This window comes from Urocitellus parryii, chromosome 5, assembly GCF_045843805.1.
Source record: "Urocitellus parryii isolate mUroPar1 chromosome 5, mUroPar1.hap1, whole genome shotgun sequence".
NCBI classification, from domain to species: domain Eukaryota; kingdom Metazoa; phylum Chordata; class Mammalia; order Rodentia; family Sciuridae; genus Urocitellus; species Urocitellus parryii.
This window is the reverse complement of record NC_135535.1, coordinates 95,160,538-95,182,806: the sequence shown is the minus strand read 5'-3', so window position 1 is coordinate 95,182,806 and position 22,269 is coordinate 95,160,538. Positions and strand designations below refer to the sequence as shown.

Below are 22,269 nucleotides of genomic sequence, written 5' to 3'. Positions count from 1 at the left end.
TGCTTGGAAGTAATTTTCTTTCGGGGCTTGGATTGCATTATTCCATTCCTTCCTAGACATCCTGGTTTCTGTTAACAAATCTGCTATTAGTTCAGTGGGGATACCCTTAAATATGACTTGAAGTTTCTCTTGAGAATTTTAGAATACTTTTTCTTATACTTTAGACAGCTTGACTCTATGAGGCATATATTTGTTTGTTTTGTGGTACTGGGGATTGACCCCCTGGGCCTCATGCATGCTAGCAGGCACTCTACCACTTAGCCACATCACTAGCCTGCCACGGAAATATAAAAAGATCTTATTAGATCTTTAGTATTTAATATTTAGTTTATACAAATTATTCACATAACAAAATGGTGCTGGGAATTTAACTTGCAGCCCCCTTCTTGTTAAGTATGCTCGGAGCTACACCCCAGCCTTAACTATATATAATATTTGTTAAGTGAATTTCAATTAAGGCAATTAATTGTTTGTTATGTGACTTCCAGTATAAAGTCAGTGAACCAATGATATGTTCCACTTGGAGGAAAAAAAAAATCACTCATACACCTTTTTTTCTGGTTCTCAACTAAATCATTTTTGAAGAAATTATTCTCATTGTTACCTAACACCCAGATATAACAATAATATTTACAATAATGACATTGTTCCAGTTTTAGATATTATCTGTCAAGAGGGTTTTTTAAAGTTAGTATCCTGCTTTTTCATTATGTAGCCTTAACCTACCTTCCCAAATTTTTATTTATTTATTTATCTATCTATCTATTATTTATTTATTTCCATTCACATAACCCTATGGCTAAGAAAAAGGTTTTCTGGCCTGTAAACCCTCTCACTTTAGTATCCCCATGATTTTGCTTATGCTTTACCTATTGACTGAAAGGTACATAACTATTTCTGCATCTCTTTAAGTCCTATTTTTCATGGTGCAATTTAAATATCACCAATCACCAATTGCAAGCTTACCAAGGACATAATATGCATTCAACTTTAAATATACTTATTTATAAGAATACGATACTGTCTTTATTGGCAAAACAGCTTCAAAATGAAAATATAATGTATACTTCAATTTCATATGATAAACTTTCAAACATGATTTTAAAGAATGTTATGTTCAAGTGAGAATCTATAGAATAGTTACTTAAATCAGATATTAATTTTTTAGAGGTATATGATTTCTACTTTTACAGTGTCTCTTTTTCTTTTGTTACTGGAGATTGAAATCCAGGGGCACTTAACCACTGAGCCACATCCCCAGCTCCCCCCTTTTTTTTTTTTTTTTTGTATTTTATTTAGAGACAAGTTCTCACTGAGTTGCTTAGGACCTCACTAAGTTGCTGAGGCTGGCTTTGAACTTGCAATCCTCCTGCCTCAGCCTCTCGAGCTACTGAGATTACAGGCATGTGGCACTGCATCTGGCTTACTGTCTCTTAAAAAATGATATTCTATCAGCAAGAACATTTTATTTATCAAGAAAAACTTCAATATTTTAGGTCTCAGGAGTATTAGTAGAAGTACCCTTAACACCGTTGTTCCCAAAACATGATTGGTTACAAAATACCAAATAGAACTTTTGAAACTTAGTGTGGTATCCCACACCAATTTATGGAAAATGATAGCTCTATATGTAATCTCTAGGGTGTCTTAATTCTAGCATTCTATAATAATTCTTTCTGTGATCACTGTAAAGAATGTGATTTTTCTTTTGTTAGGAGCCCCCACGCCCCGTGCACCCTGCACCCTTACCAGAAGCCCCACAACCACAGCGTCTGCCCCCAGAAGCTGCCAGCACCTCTCTGCCTCAGAAGCCACACTTGAAGTTAGCACGAGTTCAGAGTCAAAATGGCATTGTACTGTCATGGAGTGTCTTGGAGGTGGATCGAAGCTGTGCTACTGTGGAAAGTTACCATCTCTATGCTTACCACGAGGAACCCAGTGCCACTGTGCCCTCACAATGGAAAAAGATTGGGGAAGTAAAGGCTCTTCCCTTGCCCATGGCTTGTACTCTCACCCAGTTTGTTTCTGGCAGCAAATACTATTTTGCAGTACGAGCCAAGGATATTTATGGACGTTTTGGACCTTTTTGTGATCCTCAGTCAACGGATGTGATCTCTTCTTCCCAGAGCAATTAAACCTTGGAGCCTTTATCTTTTCCTCTTTTAAAAGTTTCACCTTTTGGTCTTGTTTTTAATCTTGTGCATGATACCTAATGTAAAATCCACATTGTGCAAGATTTCTTGGACAGATGTGTGTATACACTACATTTGTTTATAACCAGAAGTAAAATAAACTCAGCCCATAAAGCAAGAATCTTCTCCCAGACAATTCAGCTTCAGGGTTTTGAAATGTATATGTGTGTACCTTGCTTTAGTTTTGAGGCTAGGAACGTGTGTGTGTGTGACTTTTTTTTTTTTTTTTTTTTTTTTTGGTTGGGGGGGGGGCTTCATTTTGTTTCTATGTTTATTGCAGTGGAAACTCCCATTTTTGTTCTCACATTTACCTCTGTTTCATATGAAGTAGGTTAAATATCTGCAAGGAATCTATAGTATCAGAGTTAAGTGATTTAAACTAAATCTAAACAAAACCCAAAGAAATAAAAAGCAAAATGACTAGTTTAAAATAGGTTAATTTGAACACAGGAAAAAATTTGTACATTTTTTGTTTCTTAAGTTGTTAATTAAATGAAAAACATCTGCAGTGACACCCTCCCGTTTCTTAACCTGGCTTTTATGTTTATTTTGTGCCTTACAGATTTACTATAGAAATAAACATGGCCATATGTCCACTGTTGTTACTCTTTGCTCTTAGCTTTTCAACCTTTATTCCTCCATCATCTCCACAAAATATAGCACACACACCCCCTCAAGTAAGTTCACACCAAGGCCTTTATATGTACATATATGTGTGTGTACACACACACACACACGTATAACTTTTTTTTTTCTCATCTGTGGCATCATCATTTAACTTTAAAAACTTGACTTGCTGGTTTCTTCTAAGGGTATAGATGCTTTTGAGTCATTATTTAACTTCAAAAAATGGACCAAGAGAAAAACATTGTTTAAGAAAGTTTGCCATCAGACCTGTTTTATGTTGCACACTGTGTTAGACACTATGAAAGCAGTTCTAGTATACTTAACCACCCATGGTACAGTTGCCTTTCAAAGGAAATGAACAGTAAGATTCACCAAATACAATGAGCTAATATATTAAGAGGAAAGTTCCATTTCCTCTTTATTTTCATGTCATCCTTCCTGTTTTAACCTTTTGTTTGATGGTGCCAAGTTTAATCTGATTAGCGTTTATCAGCTTTGGATAAAATTGAAAGTATTATTTTGGGTCATTCTCTATAATAATGAAATATAACATTTTGTTATCTCCATTCTCTTTAAAATTAGTGAAATTCAACTTAGGTCATGGATTGTCATTATGAGTGTCAGCTATACTGGTATCAGGTTAGTGTTTTGCGAGTAGATAGTTTTTAGGATAAGAGGTCTGGGTTGATGAGAGTGCAACTGGAAATATTTTTAAAAGTATTTATGGAGTTTGTGAAATCACTTTTCAAGTCTTCTTGTGATATTTGAATTCATATTTTTACCTTCTCAAAATAAATTGGTCATTTATTTTTCCTGGAATTAATAGGAGGGAGCTATCATTTTTATTAATATTGTTTTGTTTACAACTTTGATGGCTTAAAATAGAAAGTATTATAGTTGTAAAGAAATTTTCTTTAGAGACTGCACTGGTCATTGTACTGTCATCTTAAATATGAAGTTTGGTGATGAAGAAAGCCTATAGGTTGCCAAAATGTAAATGCTCCTAACCTTCCTTTCACTCTCAGAAAATGAGACCACAATGAGAATTAGAATTTTCCACAAGTCAAATTTGCCATCCAACTATGTAGATATTACTCATTCTAGGGCAAATGATGATGTTAATGAAGTTGCCAATGTTATGGCAATAAAGATTTCAACAGGAGGAAACTTAATTGTTTTCTAGATGTATATGAGCAACTATCTATATCTGCATGTTTATATGTTTTTACCTAAAGTGGTTGCAATGTTGATGATGTGTTCAAGATCATTCCTGTCTGCAGAACAGAAAGCCCATGTTCAAAATTGTTCTTTATTGACTGGTTTTATGGTCATGAGTATTTTGGTCAACAATTTGCTTATCCTGCCTACAAAAGGTTCCCTTGATGAATATTTGTATTTATATTTACTAATCTTATTTTAAGTTTTCATAGTATTATTAAGCAGGTGAAGAAAGCCCAGTAGAATGAAAATGTTTAATTATTTTAGCCTATATTTGGTGTTTTCTGTCAAAGAAAAGCTAAGTTCTCAAATAGTAATTCTAAAACCAGATTTACTACAGAAAATAATTTCCTAAAACTTATTTTATTCCAGATGGTGGAAGGAAGGTATAAAGAGAGATTGTAATTATTTAAAGAAAAAAAAAAGTATATTTATTATAAGATGGTCTCCTCAAATTAACCTGCCATGGGATTAATGTACAATAGCCACACTGGATTTACTGAAAGGGACTAAGTTAGAATGCTAGGCTTTTATTTGGGGCAGGTTTAAATGTTGATGAGTGCTTTTTGTTTGAGTACTTTGGAAGAGAGAATGGAGGACTCAACTAGAAATAGCTAATGATAATGAACTTTTTAGTAGCAGTTCATACTCCATGGTTATCTTTTTTATTTCATGGTATCTTTTCACAAAGTATTTTAAATAAGCTCAATTATCCCATTTTGGGAATGCAAGTTTGCTACATTTTTAGCCTGACAATACTTGTATAGGTATTGCCTTATTGGAAATCCTGGAAACTTCTGATATTTCAACCTGAAATGTAGGAATGATTATATGGCAACAGTAATGTTTATTACTCTCTACTTTGAACCTTGTCAGAGTAATTTTCACCTGTTTTAAGTGTGAGCAAACCTCTTTTTAAAATTATGTTCTTGCTAGTAAATATATAAATGGCATACAAAGACAACATGTGTTAATTAACTTTATAAGGTATCTATATCCCTCCATTTGTCTGGACTCACTTTTTAAAATATGCAGAATACATTGTACTGTTTCACACAGTATTTAATTTTATAAGAGAAGTGGAAAGCTTTCTTCCATGAACAGTGAATATTTGGATACCATTTGCCTCACAGAGAGGTGTTCCCCACTCCCACACCCATTCCCATTGCCCTAAAATAAATACCTTGGAAAAAAAGCAACCTTCAAGGAACCTAAAATCTTACTTAGGTGCATCTCTCTGCAGAAGTCTCACAGCATTGTCTAAGTGTTAACTTAGTTTTTGTTACTTGGTTTTTTTGCTCTAAGTATTCTCCAAATTATCATTTTTGCAGCAAGGTTAGTGTCAGTATTCCATGATAGGCATTTATCTTGTTCCATGAGTTCTCCAGTACTGTAAAAAGATAACAAAATAATATCTATGGTATCTCTCATTTATGTATACTGTGATCTCAGCACAATAGGGTCCTTTAGATACCTTCCAAGTATTCTCCCTAACTTTCCTTCTTGGGCCATGTCAATATCCTCAGTATCTTATGATTTTTGTTGTTATTACTGAACTGTTGTTGGCCTACTTTATTCTAATTTCCAGAAAAACCATGTCCCAGTATTAGATTATTGCAAATAATTATCTAAAACCAATATATGATTCTGCTTTTTGTAACTATTTACTGGGCAAATGCTGTTTCTTGTTCATTGGTTTGGTTTTTCTGAGATACACACAAAACAACAACAACAACCAGTAATCATCCTGGGGCATTTGTTAGTATGGCAAACTTACCTAATTCTTGAAACTCATTATCCCCTCAGCCAGTGAAAAAGGGGAGGGTATAGGATAATACAATACATGTTTTTATATTCTCACCCTCACATGATCTTATCATGTCAAAATAAACTTTCTTAGTTTTTTATTTGTAGAGTCAACTAAATACCTGTCATTTACATTTAAATGCTGTTGTCTCTTTTTTTTTTTTTTTTTTTTTTTTGTAAATAAGGTAACTGGGCAATCAAACACCTTTGGGGATCCTGGCTTTAGTATTTTAAACAACCATTTCAAAACTATATATAAGTATAAATCCTTTTGTAGGAAGCTTGCATCCTGATTTTTGTTAATTGCAGTTGAAAGTGTAAATAATAAGACCATGTAAGACCTTCCTAATGCCTAATATTAACTGGGCTGTAGAAAGTTGCCCTGTTTTTATTAGGTTTTGAAGGTTTCTGTGTCTTTTTTTTTTTTTTCCTTTTTTTCTTAAATGTACAATAGAGTGGCGTCTGTTTTAAGTGTTAACTGTAGTGGGGTTTTGTCCAACAAGCCTGAAATTTATACTTTGAAATAAATGACTGGGTTTTTAACATTCTGAGTACTGATTCATTCTGATTATTATCAGCCCTTGTAGTTTTTTTTCTTTTGAAAATCTCCCATCTTATTTTTTAATCACCCTGTTGTACACTGTATATTCACTCAAAAAGAAAATTTGCTATGCAGAATTGCTGTCAAATGGGATACAATGCTTTTAATTCGAGACAACAGTGAGGTTTGCTGTATTGTATTCCTAGCCTGTACCACAAAGACTCAACTAATGCCTATTGATGAACAGAGAAATCACCAACAGCTTCACCATCCTCTAAGGCTTTGTCATTAAGCATATTCAGCCAGGAGAAAGAGAACATGGGAGGAGTACAAGTTCTTAGTAGCCTGGAAGTGGCACTCATCTCAGGTTTGATTGACTAGAATTTAGTCATGTGGCACAACTGCCCAAGGAGTCTGGGAGATGTAGTCTGGTCTCTGCAGGCATAAAAGAAGAATAATGGATTTTGGTAAACGAATAGTAGTTTTTGCTATACTATTTTGTGTTAGTTTGTACACTGAAGCCTAGTATTATGTCATATATAATGTTTCTTCTAAAGCGTTCCAAACAAGTGAATGCTTGCTAAAAAAAAACAACAAAAAATGAATCATTGTACAATTAAAATGACAAACTGAATTTAATATATTTTATTAAGAATAGTTCTGATGGGAAAAACAGCTAAAATAGAACCTTTGGTATCTTGTTTGCAATGTTCTATTCCCTCATGTACCACCTTCATTTTATGTCAATTTTCAAAACTGGTTTCATGGTAATAAAATCAAAGTTATAGGCTTCAGGCATGCCCTGATGCAGAGTTGTGTTGAAACGGTTCCAACGAAAGACAGGGAGGCCACCTTGTACTGTGGGACCACTAATGGCATAGGCTGTGTACTGAGATGCAAGGTATATATCTGACACCTGCAAAGAGAGGGGAAGAGAGCATTTTAGAAAACCATTTGGGGAAAAAACCTTGACTAAGTGCATGGCCTTTATTTTCACTTTTCTCTTTCCAAAGTCACAATATTGGACTTTAAGATTAAAATTTCCTGTAATATACTCTTCTATATCCATTTCACTTTCAAGTATGTATTGACTGATAGAAGAAATGAGGTCTACATTCTTACTCATATTCAGAATTCTACCTTCAAAACTTATTTAGAAAGCACTTAACCCCTCCATGACTCAGTTTTTTCATTTGCAAAATGAGCTAATAACCCTGTTATTTCACAGAATTTTCATGAGATTTAATTAAAGAAATACTTAGAGCAAACCATAGACAATAAAGTCCTCACAGTTATTATCAGGTCAGTAATTAGTTTTTAAGTAGAAGGAACTGATTATCAAAAAATGAGGTCCATGGTTCTTGCAAACACCAGGTAATACAGGAAAAAAAAATCCTGTGCTCAAAATGGCTATAAAAAGAATTAGGGGCTGAGACTAGCTCAGTGGTGTAGTGGGTTCAAGCCTCAGCACCACATAAAAATAAATAAAGGTATTGTATCCCATCTACAACTAAGTTGTTTTTTGTTTTTTAAGTGAATTGGCTTGTTTATTTTTTTAGGTTTTTTTTTTTTTTTTTGGTGCCGAGGTTTGAACCCAGGGCCACGTAGCCCCTGAGCCACATCCCTAGTCCTTTTTATATTTTAGAGACAGGGCCTTACTGAGTTGTTTAGGGCCTCACTACATTGCTGAGGCTGGCTTTGAACTTGTGATCCTCCCCCTGAGCTGCTAGGATTACAGACATGTGCCACCACACCCAGCAAAAAGAGAATTATATTTTTAACATATCCTTTGACAGAATTTGAAGATGGAAGCTAGGCTGGATTCTTGCAGGCAAGACAGCAAAGGTGATTTTGTGTGTGTGTGGGGGGGTCTATTCTGGGACAAATATAACACTTCATTGCTCAATGTTTGCAAATACTATGAAATACAAACATTTGTTGGGGCTTCATGGGTGCCTGGCTTTCTACATTCCTCCCCCACTACCACCACTACCTTTTTTTTTTTTTTTTAGTTACACAAAAATTGAGCATCAAGACCAAACCTTTCAATCCTCACGTAGTGTAAAAGAAGGTTGAGCTGGAACTCAACTACTAAATGCATTTCCTGTTTAAGAATTAGGCAGATAGAAAAATAAATGTGTAAACAATACCAGCAGTCCCATGATTTTCTAAGCCAATGAAGAATAGTTCACTCTTTAAAAAAAGTAAAAGTTTTCTTCCACAATTTAGGACAGGTGATGCAAGTGAAAAGACAACATATAGAAGCTAAAAGTACAAAAAGATGTAGTAGAATGATTATGTCCATCAACCTGTTAACTTGTCCTCTAGGACATCCATAAACCATAGGTCAAGTAGCAAGCAGCTCTGATGGAAAAAACCCTGGATTTTAATGTTTGCTGATTTCCATGGTGTAAATCTGCCATCAGATTTTAAGCCATCAGTATATCAACTAACAATTAGTTCTGGCATACCATATGAGTGGACTTCAGCACACTACTGCAAACCTATTTATTACCTATAATTTGAGGCCTATTACAATACTTATCAATTCTAACATGGTGGAAACCCTTTAGTGCTTTGGGCACCTGGTCCAGTATTCTTGTTCCTTCAACTAAATTCAGTTATGTTTAATGTGAAATAACACTGCTCTCAATAATATGTTCTTTGGATTTGGGAGTAGGTCTGGTAAAACTTATCACCATCATGATTATGTACATTTGTAAATAACTACTTCCTGTACAAAACATTTTATGGATATTAAAAGTTTGTTCACAAGACACTAAGAGGTAAGTACTGTTGTTTTCACTTTACAAGTTAGGCAATGAAAACATTACAAAATTGTGAGATTTCCTATTAAGTGGCAGAGGAGACTTGTAGTTAGGCAATGGGATCCACTGCCAGAATCTCTGAAAAAGCTGATTCCTGAATTTAGTTTATGTTTAGGGACATTATTCTTTATGCTAAGACAACCTCTTCAACTTTGCCTTCGGCCTACTTATTGATTGACATTAAATTCAAGAGCCAACTGTATGTTACCTTTGTGTCATAGCAACCTCCTGGACTTGGGTTAACTGAGTTCAGGTCCTCACGGCAGCAAATGGTATTACAGGGATCACCCTTACTATAAGGGTCCTTCTTATAATCTAGAAAACAAAATATTGGGGAAAAGAGTGAGTATTGGCTATTCTGAGATACACTTGTCCATTGTAAGATTTCTGGACTTGTTAATACTAGATGTAGAGACATATTAAAGCCTGAAAGCTTAGCTTGCTCCCAGATACAGACATCTCTTGGCTTATGTTAGGAGCAATTAACTGCAAATCCTCTGCACAAGGCCTATCCTGCCTCAAGAACCTTGCACAGTGAAGAGTGGATGGAAGAGAAATAATAGAAGATAAATGTGCATTATTTTTTTTCTAATAAAAGAAATACAAATTTGATTTTGATACTATTTTCCAAAAATCAGTAATGAATATTTTGTTTTTATTAGTTGTTTTTGCCCTTGGAAGGAAACCTATGTTTGGGGGATAGAGGGATATCCTGTATAAAAAAATAAGCCTGTATAGCTTATTTTTTCTGTGTGTTTTACATATGTTTTTTTCAAGTAGAATCTTCCCTATTATATTATAAAGGAGACCAAAATTCTGTTTGCTGAGTATAAAAAATGTGAAGTTTTAATTGAATACTAAATACTTAAATAACTTCTTAAAATTCCTTCTAGTACACAGATGTTAAACTTACATGGATTCTTTATCCATGGGGAAGAAAAGGAGTTTTGAAGAATGATTCTTGAGAAATGTGCTACGTACTGTTGTATCGCAGAATATATTTCATGGATGCCATATCAGTCACTTTGCCTTGGTCACGCCGGAAGATTTTGGCTCGTGGAGCTAAATCATAAGAATAGTCCAAACCCAGCTTCTGAACTAGCAGTTGGTAGCCACTCCAGTTGTAGATTTTTTCATGGAAAGGAATGTTGTAGGAAGGCCAATATCCTAATTTAGAATGGAAGAGATTGGTATACCTCTATATTATTTTGTTAGGGGAAGAACAACATTAGAATTCTTTGTCTTTATCCCCAAATTCTTGAATATGTAAACCAGAAAATGACCTATTATCTGTAAAGCAAAACAACATATAATGCAAAGTGTATGGGAGCTCACTTAAGTGATACAGCTACAGAAATGCCAAAAGATGGTTCACAATGTGGCCCCAAAAGGGAGACTTCAATTGTTAATCATGGATAGTGATTGGGGATAAGAAAACTAAACACCTAAAACACAGTGTTGGGGATAAGAAAACTAAACACCTAAATTCTAGGCTCAGGGATGGATGAATAGAACGTAGGCAATTAGCCTCAAATTTTTTTTTCTTCTGTGAAAGAGTGGGAGGGAAAGAGGAAGCCTACAATGTGAGGGAGCTGGGGATGGCTTTTAATATTCCAGTAGACTTTTTAACTCCTTCGACTACAAACATCTATAAAACCTCAGCTTCATTCAAATATTCATAGTATGCCACAGCCACACAGTTCGTTAGTCATTTAGCACCAAACGTATGACACAACTCGTAGAAGCATTTTAGGAACATCCTAAATAACACTGGCCTGGGTTATTGCAAAGAGGGCAGTCATTCAAAATAAGAATGTGTCTACCATTCAAGGAATAATTTATCACCTCTATATTCTTGGCCTTTGTTTGCCTGTCTCCATTATATTGTTGTATGGGATCTCCTAGACAAGAAGGAGTTATTTTAACCTTGCTAATTCTGGGACAGAGCATCAGGAAGAAAGAGATAAGAATGACACTGACATTTTAGGATTAAAAAAAAAACAAAAAACACATTTGTTGCTAGAATGTATCTAGGTTATATAGATTCAAGAGTTAATATGCCTGAATTTGAAGTCTGGTTCAGCCATTATTAGCTATGTGACCTTGGACAAATTACCTACTCTACCTGTGCCTCAGTTTCTTCATTTTTATAATGTAAACAGTGACATTATTTGCCTTACAAGGGTTATTGTGAGCATTAGCCCATTAAGTTCCAAGTTTCAATCCTGCAAGAATTCTAAAAAATTTGACACAGGTACCTTAAAATAGATAAGAAATCATAATCTAAAGCTTATATATTGTATTAACTATACAACATCACTTATTTGAGTGCATCATGTTTCTAAGATTTACAGTAAAATGTTAACTATTAATATTAATGTATTACAATTATATATTATATACTATATTTTAGCTTTTATAGGTGTTCTGTATCTAGAACATAGGGACAAAATGGGTGAGATGCATTCAAATGTGTTTACGGTATTGTCTAATACTTGGTAAACATTAGATGAATAATAACTATTATATTTCTTTTTATGAGACCAGCTCAAATGAGTAATAGAAAATGACTGCTATTTTACATTTTCATAAAGCTTCATGATTTACAAAAGCATTTAAAATAAAGCAACTTTAGTCTTACAACAACCTGGTGATACACAATTATTATTTTATTGGCTAACAGAGCAAATCAAAACCAAGAACCTAGCTGTTCAAACTTCAAGCTGGTGCAGTCAGCTCCTAAGAGTGTGCCTCAAGAGAGAGATGCTTGATCAAAGTAGCATTTTTTTTCTTTGCATTATTGCTGATAGAATGGTGCATTTAGGTTCTTTCCAATCCCCTTCTTAAACCCCATGAAAATTCCCTAAGACTAAAAAGAGTTGATGCTGATATATATATTATATGGAAAAATTGTAAGAAGCCAAATAATTATGTATCCAAAAATATATCCCTCCCATATGTGTGTATGTATACACACAAAAAAAAATATAATGTATATGTATATAGTGCAAAGATGAAATGCGACTTTGAGCAAGCATCTTTCTCTTGAGGGATACTTTTAGGAGCTGTGGTTGGACAGCTAGATTCTCAGTTTTGAACTGCTGTGTTAGCCAAGTAACTATTTAATTATTTGGCTTCTTACTATTTTTCCCTATAATGAAGGAGAAAGGTCTCCTGCTTTGTAGGATATGAACTGCATGCAGTTGAAACCCCCACCTTAAAAAATTGCTTTATGCATAAGTCTTATGAGCATTTAGTTGGTGTGAATCACTCTATGCTGAGATGCCTCACTCCAGAAATCATTACAAAATGTGACCTGGGAAACTGAGGACCAGGTCCTGATCCCCAGGGACCACACTTTGTCTTGGTTTTGTTCCTACTCATCTATCAGCTGATAATCCATTATAGTCATCTTTTAACTAGTCTCATGGTCTCATAACTAGTCTCCTTTCTCCTCTACAATGTTTAGTCTGTTTTCCCATGCCAAAAACTCTCATTTCCTACACAAAAAGGTTATACTGCTTTATAGATTTATGAGGCTAACATTTTCTCCCACTACTACCTCTCTCAATTTTCATGACTACCCTGTGAAATTGTAAAGATCTATATTCTTACATCCAAAAATTATCAGGAGCCAAATAAGTTTCAGAATTGAGGGTTTTTGTTGTTGTTTTCCAGATTCTAGTATAGCATGGAGTACATATGTATGACATTTTCTTTGGGGAACATCTCATAATGAAAAATGTTCATATTTTTACAACCTAATTATAAGATAAATCTTTAAGAGGAAATAATTGTTGGGTGTGTGGGAGACTCCCCACTGAAGTTGTTTCCATCTCGTGAGAACATCACGTAATCCCTTACCCCTCCCCCTCCTCTCCGAAGGGCGCCAAATTGAAAAGTTTTCTCGACCAATCCCTGCTGGACACAGTGTCCGCTCACCATTCCTTACTCACCCTGCCAATCAGTACCCACCACGGGGCCTATGCAACCCTTCTTAACTCGTAAATGAGTTCAGATCATGTAATAGTTTGCTACCAAGTGAGCCAAGACCAAAAACAACAAAGTTTTTGGTTCTACAATTTTGGGATTTCAAAAATCACAAATAAATGATTGTGGATCTACTCCAAGACTGTCCTGTTTTACAGATGAAGAAATTGAGGCTTGGAGAGGTAGGATAATTTGACCATGGTTTTGAGGAGTCAAGATTCAAATCAAGCAATGCAAATAGTTTATCCTAGATTCTTCAGTCTAGCATAGAAGTGAAGTGTATGGAGACAAACCTTCTATACTAAACAACTGAGCTCTTTATGGGCAGGCTTTTTCAGCCTGAGCCAAAGTAGTACTCCATCAATACTTGCTGAATTGAATGTAAAACTTTAACCAGAAATCCAGGAGAGAAGGCAATATTAGCACCACAAAAAGTCAGGTTTATGAATGCCTGACCTGTATCCCAGTCTGCCCATGGTCCTTTATGAACTGAGGTATAGGTTTACCAGTTGTGTTGAACTTGTTAATTTTTTCCCAGTGTAACTAGCAATGGCATCCCCATCTTTTCTTGCCCATCATCTGTTCACACACCATAAACATGCCAAGCATATAAATATTCGCATGCCCATACTCATCAAACTTTCAGACACAGCATGAAGAAGGTACCTTTCCGTAGAACATTAGTTTGTTCAGAATATTCTACATATGTAGGAATTTGCTCCACAACATACAGAGTGCCTTTGCCAAGGCTGTTATTCAGCTTTACCTTCTTCAGGTCCAGGACCATGTACTGATTATTATAGGTGCCTAAAATATTGGGAGATACAAAGACATAGTGTGGATGTGGCTTTACTGGTTAACAACTCTAAAGTTAAACATATATATGTGCCTAAAAGCTATTCTGCAAGGCCACTTACCAGAGTTGTATTTTGAAAAGATATCTGCCCACATCTTGCCATCAGATGCCATCATATTTGCCACACGGACCCGTTGCCAGGCCAGGAGAGACTCAGGAATCACCTCTTTCAGTAGAGTTTTATTATATACACTATTTGTGGTCTGCAGCAATACCAAACCACTGCTAAGAATGTAAAAGTCATCCAGGGACTCCAAAAACCCTACAGAAAAGACAAATACACAAATCAGCATATGTATATATGGAATATTTTACTATCACTTTTAGTGCATAATTTTACATAGCCAATGCACTTTACAAACTATCAGCTATTATTTTCCTTGATCCACAGGAGACTCTCCCAGCTTTGACTTACCTCTGGGGCAGCTACCCAACTGCTGCTTAAGGAGGTGGCCATAGACCTCTATCCCTAGATTCTCCATTGTTTGATTTTATGATTTGGGGTGATACAAATATTTTAAATCAGGAGAAATCCAAATTTCCAAAATGATACACAGAAGTAGAGCCCAACTCGCTAGGATTCTTCAAGCTAACTTTTAATTAGGGAGGATATTATCAGGGCTCATTTTTGCACAATTAAGAATTAAGAAAATAAATGTCTTTTTTCTTCTCTCTCTACTTTTCTGTATTTTACAATTTTATGAGTCTACATGATTTTTATAAGTGGAAAACGTCTACATGAGTAAATGTGAACATGGTTTTGAAATTAGGATACTTAATACTCTGGGTCAATGTTGGGACAACACTGGAAAATTGGTGAAGCCACAAGTCTTTACCTTTGTGTGTTTGTGTGTGTGTGTGTGTGTGTGTGTGTGTGTGTGTGTGTGTAGGTAGGTAGTGCTGAGGATTGAACCCAGGGCCTTGTGCATGCAAGGCAAAAGCACTCTGACAACTGAGCTATATCCCCAGCCCTCAACAAGTCTTTTCTGAATACCTATTTTGTGGTTTATATTGGGCTGAGTGTGGAAGACATAGATCAAGTGCAGCTGTAACAGTGAAAGGATACATTGTCATCAGTAACTGACATCAAGTGGACAAGCTAACGATGTTAAAGAAATGTCAGGAAAGGCCCCAATGAGGGGCTTTTTGTAATACAGTCTTCTGGTGCATCTTTTATGAATGGGATTAATGCTACTATAAGAGAGGCTCCAGGAGCTTGCTAACTCCCCTTTAGCCTTAGGAGGACACAGAAATAGGCACCATCTATGGGAAAGGGCACTCGCTGACATGGAATCTGCTGGTATCTTATTTTGGATATCCCAGTCTTGAGAACTGTGAGCAATTTTTTTTTTTCCTAGTGCTGGAGCTAGAACCTAGGTCTTCACACAGTAAATTTCAATAGTTTATAAATTACCCAACCTAAGGTATTTTGTTATAGCAGTCAGAATAGACGGAGTAGCCCCAAAACTTCCACCAAACTTCCCAATAGTAGTCCCAAACTTCCATCATTTTTACACCACTTTGGTCATTTTTGTCATATCTGAGAACTATCTAAATTGTTGTTGATATTTTCATTTTTTTAATTAAAAAGTAAAATTTTCACAGTTTTATGACCTATAGCATGACATTTTAACAAATGTGTACACAATTGTGAAAAGCTAATTCGAGTTCTTTAACATATACATTACTTAATATTTTTCTTTATATTAACTCCGTTTTAAAACTTAGCCTTGTCATATACAATAATGTCTAAGGAACTACAGGTTTAATGTTTTGGGTTTTTTCCCATAAAACACATTAAAACAAATACATTTCTACTAATGTGCAAAAAATATTTGTCCCTGTGTCACCTAAAATCATTTCAATAGCACTCTACGCAATAGTTCTGGAATAAAATAGGTAGGTGAGTTCAAGTAATAGATCACTTGGTTAAAGACTTGAAAGCTTGGACTGAGAGTCAGAAGCTTGCATTTTAATTACCTGCACTGCCCCTAATGAGTGGGACAAGTCTCATTCTGCCTCTGTTCCTATTCCCTTCCTCTGATAGCCTGGGACTAAGTGATGCCACTCAGCTCTAACAATGTATAACTTCTGGAAATTTCTGAAAATTTCCATGAAATTCACATGATGGCAGGAGTGTCCAACTAACTTAAAGAGCTTCTTCACAAGGCAGCCAATAGGCTATTTAGAGGTTTGTGTAAACTAGGGACAGTTGCACACTCCAGGTGGTACAAGGTGGTACAATGACACCCTTGAATGAAATTTTAGTGAGTGTCCTCTCTGGGAAGACACAGTCTGGACTTGAAGAGTATATCTAGCTTGGCAGAGTGTAGGAGTATTCAATAACTATTCATTTCTTGGTCTGTTTTTCTTTTACAGTGCTCACATGTACAACCATGCTTGGCAACGTTGAGCAAGCTTTTTGGTAGAAAAATCCCCTTAGTTTAGAATACCCTTTTTCTGGCACGGTTCAGTTTGCTAGTTCACTCCTTACTGTAGCAGCCTCTCTGGACACAAGAGGGCAGGCATTCTTTAAAACGTGTAAGTGAATGACTAACACTAATATTTAAGAAATGACTGGAAGATAGAAAAAATATAAGTCGCCCAGAGTTCTAGAACACAAAACATGACTTGGTTGGCAAAAACTATCATTGAGGAAACTAAGTCTATATTTTAAAGTTCAAAATAAAAGGCCCAAAGAGGGGACAAACAGATTGGCCTATAAGAGAAAAAAAATGTTCTTTAACTATATAAAAGTATAATCTTGCACTCATGCGTCATTAGCAACTTTAGAAAGCTACAGAGATCAGGCGAAGTGAGACACACAGTGTTTGTGAACGCCAGCCTGCGAACAATGTCTGGTAAGCTACTGGCTGAAACTTAAAAAGGAGGGGAGGGGGTCTTTGGTTAATAAAGCATATTTTAAGACTCATAAAAACACTTGAATCACAAAGATAAACAGGAACCACTACCAGATGCCATTTAGACTTATTGCTTACTTCACACCACAAAGATGTACTCTGATTATCCTATGAAGTATGTTTACCATGTTCTCACTTGCACATTGAACACTTCGGCTGCTCCATAAGCGCAAATGGTGCAGACCAAACACACTGCTTCCTTCTAGAATAGTCCGCAAGAGTCAGACAAGGACAAAAAATCACATACAACCGTGATCCCAGCCTTGGTTTCACTTTCCAGGGTTTCCCTTACCTGAGGCCAACAGTGGTCTGAAGATATTAAATGGAAATTTTCAGGAATACACAATTCATAACTTTATTACGGTACACTGTCATCACTTTTCTTATCATTGTTAATCTCACACTGGGCCCTAAATTTATAAGTTAAACTCTGTTGAAGTTGTATTTGATAGGAAAAACAGAGAAAAAGTACAGATTTCAGTAGTACCTTCAGTTTCAGACACCCATGGGGGATTTTGGAAAACATAAGGGATGACTGTCAGTGTATAATTCAGGGCCTGTCATAGGAGTCATGGCTGCAAAAACTGTGCTGCCTTTTGTTCACCCCTCACTCTGTCCACGTTCTGGGCAATGTGACTTTGCAGTGTCTCCCATCCAGCAGTGTTGCTGGTGTCCCCACCTCTTAAATCTGGGCTGGGTTTGGCACTTGCTGCAGCTCACAAGCATCTGCTGGTGCTGAGTTGAGGCCTCAAGAGACCAAGCATACTTCTGCTCACTCTTGGACCTTGTTGCGGCTTTGTAGACAAACCCAGTCTATCCTGGTCTCTAAGATGAAAAACCACACGAAAGGAGACCCAGTTACCTCAGCCAACCCCTAACATGCAAGAGAGTGTATCCAGGGCCCCAGGCCCACAGAGCTGCCCACCCATCCCACAGCTCATTCCAAATACATGAATGTGCCCTACTGAGATATGGAGAAGGCACCACTCAACAGATCTGTGCACTCATAAGTAATACATATTGCTTTTAGCCATGAAATTGGGAGCATTATTCTTTTTATGCAGCCATAACTAACTGACACAGTAATATTAATTCAGTTAGTACATTTTGCTTTTTATTGTCTGTCTGCCATTTGATTTTAACATGGCTGAAACACATTAGAAATCTCTTTTCTTTTTTTAAGCCCTATTTGAGCCATATTCAGTCTTTCTGTTCAGCTCCTTCCCTCAGCTGTGGAGGGACAATATTATTTCTCCTAACTGTGGAAAGCACCACCTGGCCTCAGCTATCCTATGTCTTTGAGCCAGTGCAATAGTCAGTCAACAAATGTTTATGAAACACCTCTCATATGCCAAACACTGATCCCAACCCACAGACTGAGTCAGAATTCCCTCATAGCTTCTTCAAAAGGCTTATGCCCAAGCACCCACCCTTACCTCCCTTTGCTCTCCTCTGAGTCCAGCAGACCCTCTGATCATAGGTTGCTGTTCGTAACTCTGCTCACTCATTCCAAGGAAAGAAGTCCATGACTGGCTCCCTGCCATTCCAAGACACAAAATTCCTGCAGCTCTTTATTTTGCTGCTCCACAATGGGCTTGACCTTCTCACCAAAATGGTATTTACCTGCTTCTCTGCCTGCTAAAATCCTGATAACAATCAACTTCTACTTCTTCCCAGTATTAATCATGTAAGTAGTTACTGAGCACATTTCTGCCTAATCCTGCAGTAGGAATGTGGCCAATGGAGGATTCAGGCTTCTGCAGGTTTACTGTGAAGACTACATATCTTGCAGTGCCCACATAAAAGAATTAAAAAGTCTCTTAAAGTTTTTATAGAGTAGATATTTTAAAAGGTACATTTGCATTCGATCTGCATTCTGTTATCCTGATCCCTATCAAAATGAAATTTGCTTTTCTTCAAAAATAAATTATCCTAATTTCAATTGTATGATTTATTTCCTTTTTTCTTTTCTATCCACTCCATAGAATGTACACTCCATCAGGGAGGGAAGGGACTTCTTTTGCCTTGTTAACTGGTGCTTATTCATTTCAGAGCCAGGAAAGGGGTTTAACATGTGATAGGTGCTCAATAAATAATTATGCAATCTAAGGAAGAAAAAGAAGACAGTGTTAACCAACATTTACTAGACGTCTACTACATACTGGATCCCTTGCTTTAGGAGGATGGATACTATCATCTGACCTTTAAGAAAAGAGCTTAGATAAACTGTTCAAACTATTTGAAACTAATAGACCTCAAGAAGAATAAACCTAAGTCTAACGTTAAACACATCTTTTCTGGACTGGGGTTGTAGCTCAGTGGTAGAGCGCTTGCCTTGTACGCGTGAGGCCCTGGGTTAAATCCTTAGCACCACATAAAAATAAATAAATAAAAATAAAGATTTTTTTAAAAAACACACACATCTTTTCCACTTTACACACACCTGATGGATGTGATGGGGACAGATACTTCATCATCAAAACTGTGACAACATTAATTCAACACACATAATGAAACAATAATGGAACAAGTACATTAGAAACAATGAAGAAGAATGAGTCATGAGGAGTTTCATGTTCAGACAGGGTGGAGTTGGGGGAATCACCTAATGACCAGTTAATCAAGAAAAGTATGGAAAATTAGGTAGGATCTGGAAGGACGGCAGGGAGGAAGTGTCTTGAGCGAGGTGGTGAAAGATGATTGAGACAGGTGTGAGCTGGCAGAAGACATCCATGTCCTGGGTGGTGCCCAAGGGGAGGTAACAAACAAAAGAAAGCTACTTAGAAAACAGATTACTGAATTTATCCATAATCCTTTGGACTATGTGCCCTGGTTCTGCTTTTATTTTTTTTCTTTTTCTTGGTTTTTGTTTTTCAAAGCAGTGGACACCAATTTTGATTCATGTTCACTTGTATGTATTTCATTTTTATGACCAAATTCTCAAAGATCAAAGAGATAACATGAAAATAATAAAAGCAATTATAGCATATTAAAGATGTTTATAATCCATACATTTATTAAATAGGTCATTCAACAATCTACGGGAGTAATCACATTCAGGACTATGAGCTGACAATGAATTTTCCTGGAAACTTGAGCCTATTTTATCTTCATGTGCACCTACTTTCAAAGTGCATAAACCTGAAATTAAAAAAAGTCTCAGCAAAGTTTTTGCTACATCAACCACAAAGGCTCCCACAGTCTCAAAGACTGGGTTCTGGACCCAGTATGCTAGAATCAGCCTGGGTACTTGTTACAAACACCCAAGTTTGAAATAAGAAATAAAGAATTTTATGAATGGTACTGTGGAATCTGCATTTTTTTTTTGCAAGATCCAAGGAAAATATGAGAACATTTAAGTTTAAAGATCCGTATACACACATGTGGGAGGTAACAGGTTATCTGGACACAATGCCAAATAGAAACAATGCATGCTTCATGAAACACACTCAGTGCATTCCAGGGAGCCTTACTTATAGATAATTAAATTTGAAGCTTCAGCCTCATAGGGATCATCATTACTGGAATCCTCAATTAAAAGTACTTTGAATAGATTCCAGTTTTTGTTCCCACACAAAAGCTCCACCCATCTGGCGTGCCAGGAGGCCCTTGGAGTCCATGACTCTTTCAGTTTTAACTTAAATGCAAACTGAACCACTCCTGAAAGAACAGTGGGTATTTATAGTCAAGTGTATTGCATTCAAACCCAGTCCTCAATGCTGAGTTGTGTGACATGACCATTGCACCCAGTCCCCTGTTAGTTTTTACAAAAATTGAGTGACATAATAAAATCAATGTTTAGTATAGTGTCAGTCACAGAGCCAGGCACATTGAAGGGAATAAACCAATTTAGAGATTTTTGTTTTCCTTTTTGTCTGATAGCAAGCTGAGTGCAAACAAATTTGTAGTAATTTATTTAAAAACTTGAGTGCTGCCTAATTCCTGTAAAAACAGACAGGTCCCCTCCATGCACTTATCATTAAAGTAGCTACAAAAGATTAGTTTCAAGATATTACTCTGTGCTGAAAACAAAGATTTACACCTGAAAGGTCCAATACCTGGACCTCTTGTACTCCTGCTTTCAAATCAAGCATATAAAAGAAAGGGCCATGTGAACAGAAAGCCTTGAGGCTACAGCAGAAGCTATGATCTCTCAGGCAACCCTCATCCATGCCTCTCACTTTATTTACCTCTCTTTTTTCCTTGCAATTTCTGTCACGTCTACCTCAGAGTGGGTCACCCACAATGTGTACCTCTTTCCTGTCCATTTTTCCTGCCCTGCTAGTGTTTGGATATGGTTTGTTCCTCAAAAGTCCACAGTTGGAAGCTTTATCCCTCGTGCAGTGGTAGAGAAAGGAAGTGGGACTTTAAAGAGGTGGCACCCAGAAGAGGTGATTAGGTCCTGACTACTCTTGTGAGGGATTAATGCTGGCCATGTGGAGGGGGTCAGGACTCAGGGGTGGATTAGTTCCTACGAGAGCAGCTTGTTATATGGGAATGAGTCTAGCCCTTCATTGGTCTCTTGTTTCCTCTTTTTCACCATGTGGTTTCTGTAGATGCTTCTACCTTGTGACACCACCTGCCATGAGGCCCTCATTAGAAGCCACTGCTGGTACCATGCTCACTGCTGGTACCATGCTCGCTCCTGGACCTCTACAACTGTGAGACAAATAAATCTCTTTTCCTTGTGAATCATCCAATTTCTGGCATTTTGTTATAGCAATACAAAAAGGAATACGGCATTCCTTTCTTCCCATTGGTTCAATGATTTTAATGTGGAAGATTCTGGGCTGGCCCTGTCTCTGTGGGACTCAGACATGAATATGGAACACGAAAAAATTATCTACATTTGACAGATAAGTAATTGGAGTTGCAGAGGGACAGAAAAGACAAAAAAGGATAAAAAAAAACATGTAAAGTTTTAACTGGGGAAAAGTTCTTAAATTTGATGAAAAACATCAAATTTAATAAATAATAAATAGGATTTATAAATAATATTATTGTATTTATTCTACTTGGGGTTTGTTGAGCTAATAGGATTTATAAATCCTATTTATTATTTATAAATCCTATTTATTATTCTTAAAGCCAACTATAATACAGTTTACTTCTATATATGTATGTATAAGTGTGTGTATAGATGTATTTGCAATATATAATCTTAATTTCTTTAGAATATGAAAATGCTTAAAATTATAACATCCTGTTGATGAATTTATAACATTTAGATATAACATAGATCTGACAACATTAGCACAAAGAATAGAGGGCACTACTAGGATTGTTACTA

At 36.3% G+C, this 22,269-nt stretch overlaps 2 protein-coding genes across 4 annotated transcripts in view; one reads left to right on the top strand and one right to left on the bottom strand.

Moving 5' to 3' along the window:
- Positions 1-2,417, top strand: part of Atf7ip (activating transcription factor 7 interacting protein) — a 104,362-nt gene extending 101,945 nt beyond the window's left edge. For all 3 annotated transcript variants that reach the window (XM_026414161.2, XM_026414162.2, XM_026414159.2), the window contains exon 15: positions 1,716-2,417. In XM_026414161.2, coding sequence (XP_026269946.2) covers positions 1,716-2,135 — 420 coding nt within the window. In that variant the 3' untranslated portion in view covers positions 2,136-2,417. The remainder of the gene's footprint in view (positions 1-1,715) is intronic.
- A 4,589-nt stretch (positions 2,418-7,006) lies between these two features.
- Plbd1 (phospholipase B domain containing 1) overlaps positions 7,007-22,269 on the bottom strand; it is a 62,857-nt gene continuing 47,594 nt past the window's right edge. The window contains exons 7-11 of the mRNA XM_026414164.2: positions 14,120-14,320; positions 13,869-14,009; positions 10,194-10,379; positions 9,421-9,527; positions 7,007-7,300 (exon numbers count right to left, since the gene is read on the bottom strand). Of these exons, the coding sequence (XP_026269949.1) occupies positions 7,118-7,300; positions 9,421-9,527; positions 10,194-10,379; positions 13,869-14,009; positions 14,120-14,320 (818 nt within the window). The 3' untranslated portion in view covers positions 7,007-7,117. The remainder of the gene's footprint in view (positions 7,301-9,420; positions 9,528-10,193; positions 10,380-13,868; positions 14,010-14,119; positions 14,321-22,269) is intronic.